Source organism: Pteropus vampyrus, unplaced genomic scaffold (assembly GCF_000151845.1).
Source record: "Pteropus vampyrus isolate Shadow unplaced genomic scaffold, Pvam_2.0 Scaffold309, whole genome shotgun sequence".
Taxonomy (NCBI): domain Eukaryota; kingdom Metazoa; phylum Chordata; class Mammalia; order Chiroptera; family Pteropodidae; genus Pteropus; species Pteropus vampyrus.
This window is the reverse complement of record NW_011889090.1, coordinates 276,412-285,499: the sequence shown is the minus strand read 5'-3', so window position 1 is coordinate 285,499 and position 9,088 is coordinate 276,412. Positions and strand designations below refer to the sequence as shown.

At 57.7% G+C, this 9,088-nt stretch overlaps 1 protein-coding gene across 1 annotated transcript in view; it reads right to left on the bottom strand.

Moving 5' to 3' along the window:
- Window positions 1–113: 113 nt before the first annotated feature.
- The window catches only part of VWA1 (von Willebrand factor A domain containing 1), a gene marked incomplete at its 5' end in the record, with an annotated part of 20,064 nt that continues 11,089 nt past the window's right edge, over window positions 114–9,088 (bottom strand). Inside the window, one exon of the mRNA XM_011377334.2 lies at window positions 114–240. Within this exon, the coding sequence (XP_011375636.2) occupies window positions 114–240 (127 nt within the window). The remainder of the gene's footprint in view (window positions 241–9,088) is intronic.

Below are 9,088 nucleotides of genomic sequence, written 5' to 3'. Positions count from 1 at the left end.
CGCGCGCGGCCCTGGGATTGGCCTCGAGGGCCGTGACGTCATCGACGTCGGCGCCACAGTCGCGCAGGCTGGCTCTGGAGGCGGGCCTCCGGAGGGCGGGGCGAAGAGCCTTGTTACAAGGGCTGGTGAGGGACAAAATTGGTGGGCTGGGTGTGTGTGCGCCCGGGATAGGTCCGTTCCGCATAGCAACAGCGTATCCCGTTGCTGTGGGCGCCCGCGGAGTTCTGGACGTGGCGGCAGCTGAGACAGGTGCAGGGGGAGCAGAATGGGTTCCCGATGCGCGGTTCGGACCTACGGAGCGGCCGCGAGAGGATGAGCTCGGAGGAGGCGGCTGACCCGCGGGAGGAAAACCCCACCCGGGGCGCGCAGCGGGGCCTTGACACCCAGGGCCGAGGGCTCTTTCCGACTGCCGCCCACAGCGCGCCCGCTGGCCACGTGGCCCTGGCACAGAGCCAGCCGGGGGACCGCAGGAGTTTATAAACACCCCAAAGTCAACGAAACCTGCGCGGGACAGGCGTGTCCAGCGACAGCAGGGCCGCCCACCGGGCGGGCGCGGGGCGAGCTCGGCCCTGGCGCGGGAGGCTGCGGTCGGCGGGGCTGAGTATTAGCGCACGCAGTGGGCGCTTAGTAGGACGACAGAAGGGTAGATGCGCGTCCCAGGGCAGTCTCCCAACCGTCACTGGATGAAGCGCCGAACTGGAGAATTGGCCTTCGCGAGCCTCCTCTCGCTGTCTCAGCAAAGCACAGTGGCCCGTGGTTATGTGATCCTTTGTATCACTCAGAAGTGGCTCACAAGGGAAGGGACAGATTTCTGACCTCAGTATAGAAAGGCAGAGTAGGCTCCCCAGAGCCCCACAGAGGGCGCCCTAGCTGCAGGAGCGCTCCTTAGGGCCGAGGGCTCCTGGCTTCCGGTAAGTACTTCCCGTTAGGAAAGTCCAAGGGCCACGTGCCTGCTTCAGGAACAAAGGGCAGGCTGGACCCTCCTGGGACAGGGACATGAGGATGGACAGAGGCCAGCCTTGCTCTAGGACCCGAAGTTAGCAAAGTTCGATTTTGGGCCGACGTCCAAGTTGCCCCTTTGTTCTTGGATTATGGAACTGGTCGAGTTCCCGGAATTCTATGGAGTTTCCCCACTAGACGGAAAACAATTTTAAGCCTGAATAAAAATAGGAAAAAAACATTCAAAGATAATAGTATAATTTTTTTCACCAAAAACGAAGAGAAAAGCCAAATAGTTTTCTACCAGATGCCCCCCAGTGGCCATCATCATAGCGTCCATGTAAGAAACATCCAAACCTATGGGGAATTCTGAGGTTTTTTTGAACCAAAAAACAAATGGCTTGAGACAATGCTCTGGAGAATGGCAGTTTTGCCCCTTATTTTATACATTAGAATAAAAAGAGAAGACGTCAGGAAGGTTACATGAAATCCACTGGTGGTACGTTAAGGGGTGAGAGAAAGCAAAGCGGGGAAATCTCTGGGATTAGGTAAAAAGACATACTTCTACAGGGGTGGGTACAGGAGGATAGTTAGTAATTAACATTTACAACTCAGAGTTGGTACTGGGGAGGGACAGGATAGCAGTGAGGGGCTCTGTGGTTTCAGGCTCTCTGGTTGTGCCCTGAGGGGGTTTGGAAAAGATTACTCTGACATTTGAAAGATGAGTTATCTTAGATGCAAAAAGACAATAGACAGGCTCACTTAAGGTAAAGATTGACCTGCATCAACGAAGCTACTGCAGGCCTAAACTTTTTATGCTCAGACCACCCTGTGTGGTTACTTTCCGTCTCTGAGTTCGTAGCCTCAATGCAGGCCTCCCCTGAGCTTGTCAGCTTTAGTATGTGACCCCTTTTTCGTCCACAAAGGTTTTCATGGTCTAGCTGCAAAGCATACCTCCCGCAGCAGCCAGGCAGTACAAGAGGAAGCCGGCGAGATGTGAAGCTTGTCCACTCTCAGCTCAGCCAAGGACCCTCTCTGGCGCCGCCCACAGGCCAGCATTGAGCAAGCTTGTGTACTTCTATAGAAAAAGGAATAATGAATCTGAGAATATAGCTCTGCATTTAAAAAGTCAGTTTCAGAAAAAAAAATCAGTGCCATTTAACTTGGTTTAAATTTAAAAACAAAGTGTCATAATAAGTACGTGTGATGCCAGTCGGGCGTAGACTTATCACGGTGCTCACTTTGAAAGTGACATAGGTATCTGCTGTGTCATACATCTGAAATTAATATAATATTGTATGTCAACTGTAATTGAAAAAAACATAGTATTGATTGCTGTCTCAGGATTTCAATAACCGCTGCCCCTTTGCCAGGGGACAGGTGGCATGGCCTCCAGCCGTATGGCTCCACACTTTCTCACTTGATGGCCTTTGCCAAACGTCCTGTCCACTTTTGTTTGTCACTTAAAATATTAGAATGGAAGCCACTGGGAAGGACACACACCTTTTCTACAGACACTAAGTTAATAAAGGGGATTATGATGGCACTTTCTACCTGATGAGTTTGATTGACAGGTGTGGGGCTCACCTCTGCTCAGCTAAGCCGTTTTGCTCACGGGATTCTCCGGACACCCCTGCCCCACAGCACGGCTTTTCTCTCTGAGGGAGCCCTCCAGCGCTGAAGACCGGGAGGAGAGACTGCACAACTTAAATACGCAGGAAGACAGCTCAGCCGCCTGCTTGACCTTGAGTCCAGAGAGGGGGACACAGCTGGGGCAGAGCAGGCCCCGCCCGGCCCCAGTGCATAGCAGTCTGCCTCTAGAGCCAGGCCGCAGGCCGGTTTCTGAGTCTCCCGCACCTGGCTGGAACTCTGCGGAGCCGCACAGCACACCGGAGCTGTGGCCTTCCACTCCAGCCCACGGCCCGCTGCAGCGACCCAGCCGCTCAGCGGACTTCGTGCCTCCCGTGGACAGCATCTGTGCAGAAGCCTGTCTGCTTCCACGTGGAGCCCCTCGCGTGATGGGCACGAGGCCGCTGCTCTCTGCCCCGCCCCACGTCGCTCTTCGGTCCGGCTCTCCCGGGATGGCACGGCCCTCAGGAGCACGGGGCCCCGCTCATTCCCGTTCTTTCTCGCGAGATTCCAAAAGAACCTGCTGGTTCCAGTCTCTCTCACAGGCGCCCCAGCCCACGTGTACCCTATGCCCTCCCCCACCGGGCAAGCCCCAGCCTGGCTCTCCTGGGCCTGAGCACCCTGAGAGGGGCCCACCAAAGCAGGGCTCCCAGCCCACCTTGTCTGCACCTGCCCAGCGCCAGTGGTTCTCCAGGCACCTGGCATCCAGCGAGACGTGCCGCACACCGTCGGTAGACATGGCAGAGCCATAGAAACCGAACGCCTGCTGTCACCTGTTCAAGTCACCTCTCCCGCAATACCTCGGCTGTCCCGAGTCCACCCAATGCCACCACCCAGGCAAGTGGCAGTGCTCTTCAGACAACAGCCAGCCTCTTGGTGATCTCCTTCGTTATCCCTTCTGCATTTCTACTGTTAAGAGACTCAGGCCATGAAACGTCTGTACTTCTCCATCTCCTAAACCCAACCCAAATGGCATCGAGACATCTAGTGACAAAGAAGAAAACACACGTTCATCGAATCTGCTGACAAAATTTTGAGAACCCCAAATTGAGAACCAGCATACCCAGCAGGTCCCCAGGTGCCGTGTGAAGGGGCACGACCTCTGTTTCCTACCTGAGTGCGGTACATCACTTGTGCAGTGTATATTGTGTTTGTGCAGGGTTGGACCAGATGGTGACACCAGTATTAAATCTGCCAGAGTTTCACATACAAGATGAGACACACATCCAGAATTAGTTAAAAAATGATTTCCTTCAAAGTGGCCTAAGAAGGATGGCTACGCCCGGAACTCTACCTCGAAAATGAATAGATTTTATCTAGCGATAAAGGGTGGGATCTGGAACAGAGATTCCGGCTTCATGGGGCTCATCGACGCTCCGAGGCCATTCAGCGGGCTCTCTCCGTGCACATCGAAAGGGTTCCCAGCGTTGCCTCTGTATCGCTGACGTCCTCCAGATAAAGTTTCACATCCTTAAGCTGCCACTGTTCTCCTGGGAACTGAAGTCTTTCCTGAGGCTTCCGATTTGACACTGCATCTGACTTTTCGCACAGTGGTTGCCATGTGCCAGGGAATTCACCCCAAATCCGAGAATAACGAGTCAAGTTTGCTCATATACTTACCACCTTTTCCTGTTCAGCAAGAGCCCCAGAGTCAGTCAGCTAAACTACCTCCCAAGAGTAGAAGCACACTGACCTCAGCTCATTTCAAAATGATTTTTACTTCTGCATGTGTCAAATACTTCTCTTTACAGTTTAAAAAACAATCTATATCGAAGGTAAAATGGACAAATCTTAAGATTGAAAAGGCAAATATGTGAAGGAGCCAAAACTGTGAATCAAGTATTTGGGAAGTCTGGAAACTAATGGGCATTAAATTCAGAAAAAAACTTTTATACTCCTTCCGTACATATGCTTTTGAAAAGCCCTATGAATCAGAATAGCCACATTTGGGACACTTTCTGTTATCTGTCGATAATTTTAGAATCTGAGCCCGGTCTGAAGTGGGCATGATTCCGGAAAGTAAATCTTTCCACAACCGCCTCAATGCACAGAAAGCTTTTGACAAGTAGACACTCTCTAAAGTTTTTGCTGGCGGCGTCGCACACGGATGCTGAGGCGTCCCGGCATCTCATGGCCAGAGCAGTCTCCACAGACCGAAGCCCTTTACTCCCGCGTTTGGAAACTAGCATACCTAGCAGGTCCCCAGGTGCCGTGTGAAGGGACATGGCCTCTGTTTTCTACCTGAGTGCCGTACATTGCTTGTGCGGTGTATATTGTGTTTGTGTATTTATACTTCGATTCACAGTCACTTCTCATGCTATGGAATGGATTTGCATTGAACACAAACTGTACATAAAAAGAAATGGCTGGAAGAGAAAAAATCCGCGGGTTCCCAGGTCTCCACCGGCCCCAGCAGCCCCGCCCCCACCCTCCGACCGCTGCTGGACGCCCAGCACCGGATGGGGTCTTAGGACCTAGCCCAGACCTTGCAGCCCCTCCAGCCTTGTCTGCCAGAGGGTCCGAGTCTAGGTAACCGGATGCCTCCTTAGAGGCCCCAGCCAAGTCCTCTCCTACACAGAGGCTCCGCCCACCTGCCAGCAGCGAGAGAGCAGGAGGTCAGCACAGGCCACTCCCCGCAGCTCTCAGGGTGGGACCCCCAGCACAGGCACTCTGTTGCCCGCCCCCCCCCCCGCCCCACCTACGACTGCCCTGTCCTTCACAGGGCTGAAATAGGAACTCTGCCTCTCCAGAAGAGCAGGCCAGCTGCCCAGTCCAGAAAACCTTAGAAGCCAGTCGCTCAAACCCTGCGGCCACCTAGGGAGCCCTGGTGTGGACGCCTGTGGGAGCCGCCAGGCCAGGCTAGAACATTTCTGCATCCAGCAGGGGCCAGCCCAGGAGCAGGAGCTGGCAGGGGCTGGCCAGGGCTCCAGCCCCGTGGACCGCTGAGGAGCTCCTGGCTCACCCTGTCCCCTGGCAGCGCTGTGCATGGCAGGTGTGGCTCTAGAGCCAGGGAGCCGTGGCCTCCGCTCTGTGGACGCTGTGGTCAGGGGTGCGGGCAAGCTGCTGGCCGCCCACTGCTGTCCCTGTGCTTGTCTCCACCCCTGAGGGGACAGCCTTTTCTTCCAACAAAGCTCCTCTACCTGTGGCTAAGACGCCATCATTTGTTTATCACGGTGAGTTCACCCACATTTCTGGAACGTGGGCAATTAGAGGCAGGTGTTTTAATGAGAACACCCCAGTGAAGGGGGTTACCCGCTCCCATCCCACTCCTGCCCAGGAATGGCAGTGAGGTCAGGAGCCCCTTGCCTGGGGCTGGCAGTCGGAAGCGCCCCCCACCCCTCCTCTGTTGCTGGGCTGGGGCCCAATGGGCAGGGTCCCCCTGTGCCCAGACCTCACCACACTCACTTTCGGGAGAACACACGACCTCTACTGGCATTTGTGTTCGTGTTAATGGATGCTGGGAGAAAATTCTTTATCCCACAGCAAAAGCAGCAGACGTGCAGCTGTTGCACTTGAGTTTCCATTTTCCTAAACTGTCCCCGCTCCCCAGCAGGAGGCTGTGAGGACGGGTGTGTCCCTCGTGTAGGGCTGTCGCCATGGAAACAGCTCCTGCTGGCCAGAGTCCTGAGCTGGCTGCACCACCCACTGGCAGACACCCCACTTCCCAGAGACCTTGGGCTCCAGACTCCAGCCGCCATCCCGCCCCTGCAGACAGCTCTTGTCCACGAGCTTGTGAAGGTGGGGAGCCCAGCCCCCAGCCCTGCGGGGTCCCAGGGAGGCCGAGTGAACATGAGGCCTTGGTGAACGCCTGGATTCCTCCTCAGATCAGGGCGGGCAGCACAACTTGCAGAGAAGAGACAGCAGCTTCCCATGGGCAGCCCCCCACGCTGCTGGAGCCGCCTCCTGGGGGTTCCTCCCAGTGGCCGAGACCCTGCCAGCTCCACCCACGCCTGCCTGCTGCATGCACCACGACCTCCTAGAGCAGAAGCAAGGCCGACACAGCCCTGTCCGGTTGTCAGGGACTGTGGGGCAGCCCCAGGCTGCCTGCTGAGTGTCAGTGGGTGTCAGTCCTGACGAGCATCCCTCAGGGCCCCAACCCAGAGGGGACAGTGGCGTGTCAGGGCAGGGCGAATGGACCAAAGCAGAACAGATTTCTCGAGACGGTTCCCAGACGTGGCCCAGGCTCTGGCCTCCTGTTCGGCACCCGTGGGGGCGGGGCGGGGGCAGGGAGCCTCTTGCAGGTGGCGCGTCTTCATCAGCTTTTCCCTCTGGGGGTTAGGCGAGTTTAGAGGGAGGGGTCCGTCACTCAGATTGTCTGGAGTGTGTGGCTGAGCTGCTAGGGCGGGCGGGAGCTCAGTATGGAAGGGGTCAGTATGGGGGACTAGCCTGCAGGGCGGGAAATCTGCCCCTCGGGGGCAGGTCCAGCCCAGGTCCAGGCCGAGAGAGGCCTCCCCTCACTGGTCGGTGCGGCCTGGGGCCCCGCTGTTCATACTCTCAGCCTCAGGACAGAGCAGCTGCTCGGGTCATGGGAGTCTCCGCCCCTCAGCTGCCTGCTGACCACAAGGCAGGATACACAGGAACCTGCGGCACCCCCTGGCCAGTCCCAGCGATGGGTTGGGGGAGCCTGGAGGAGAAACCCAACACCCAGCTAGCAGTGGGTCCCCCAACCAAGTCTGGCCTGGCCAGGCACTGCCATTTGCCCCCGGGACCCCGGACCCAGCACCCAAGCCCGTTCCGCACTCTGTTCACTCTACTCACACAGGCAGTGCGGGGGCCTTGGTCTCTCAGGCCATCATCGCACACGCAAAGCCTGCGCTGGCACACGGCAGGCCCCACAAACACCAAGGACATGGCATGGGCACATGATGCTGGAGCCTGGAGACACGCACACACGACACAGACATATGCACACACAGACACGCATGCACACACAACCGACATGCAGACACACATGCACATACAACACAGACATGCACACAATAGACACATGCACACAGACACACATGCATGACACACACAACACAGACATGCAGACACATGCACAGACATGTGCACATGACACACATGCACATGACAGACGCATGGACACACACAACACAGACACATGCACACACACAGACACACACACACAACAAAGATGCACAGAGACACGCATGCGCACACAGCAGACACATGCAGACACAGACGTACACAACACAGACACACACACAGCCAGGCCTCAGTGGTGGACGGAGAACACTGGGTCTGGGAAAGCGAAGGGCGGTTGAGGACATCGCTTTGCCAGCAGAGGGCGTCCTAGGCTGCGGTGGGTGCAGCCACGCAGAACCCGGCCTTTGTCCCCCGCGATCCGACCGCCCCATCCACAGCACGGAATCCGGCCCACAGACACCTGCCAGGGCCCTCTGAAGAGGCGCGGCACAGGGAGGGGGGCACAGGAGGCGCCCCTCCTCTTCCCCAGCATGGCAGGCCCACCACGGGTCCCCCACCCGGGCCCTCTCCGGGGGCTGGGCTCTGACAAGTCAGAAAGCATGGCAAGGACACTGCGCAGCTCGGTTCACGGCTGGTTTACTTTATTTTAAAGTGCGGGACGTTAGTAGGGAGAGGCAGAGGGGGACGCGCCTGGTGGCTGAGGGACAGCCGTGCTGCCTGCCCCTGGGACTCGGCTGGTGGTTCCAGGATAGTAAGTTGTGACAGGAGGGGACGAGAAGATGCAGAGAATCACTGGGGTGAACCGACCCAGGGGAACCCTGCTTATCCCCACCCCCGGCATGGAAGCCTCCACCCAGAAGCAAGGGGAGGCCCCCTGCCAGTGTGTCTCCAGGGTCAGGAGTGCCAGGCTCTGGTCCTCCCAAAAGATGTCTGTAGTGGGCCCAGCAGGGTCCTGGGCAGGGAGGCAGGGCCATTGTCCCTGGGCAGCCCCTGCCCCTGCACCAGCCGAGCATCCTGTGAAGACCCCTTCCTCTCACCAGCCACAGACCACACCGTCAACCTCCTGGCCCTCTGCCACACCCTTTCTCCTCAGGAACCCTTGGGACCCAGCCGGAGTCAGCTCCTCCCCTTGCCCTGTCCACCATCTGTCAACATCCAGGACCTGAGTGGCCAGCTGGACCAAGCTCCCTCAGACAATGTCGCCTCTCGCCACCAGAGGGACGGGCCCTTCACACAAGTGGGAGGTCCGGCCGGCCGGCCGCCCTCTGGTCCTGGGCCGGGGCCAATCCTGGGTCCGATGTTCTCACCCCGCCCCCAGACTCCCCATCCATCTCCCCCTTAAGTCCTGCCCAAAGGACACCACCGAATGACCGCTGCGGGCCGGGCACGGGAGGGGGTCGCGATGGCAAGCGCTGCTGCCAGAGCCGCAGTTGGAGGGTCCTGGACGGCAGGCGACGGAGCAAGGAGCCGACTGGGGGGGTCACGCGGAGTCACCGCGGAGCAAAGGCCCAGCCCGCACCCCCGACCCCCAGGACGAGACCCTGTTTTCGGCTGCGGGCGCCTCTCCCGCCGGGTTCGGGAGAAGGGGCCC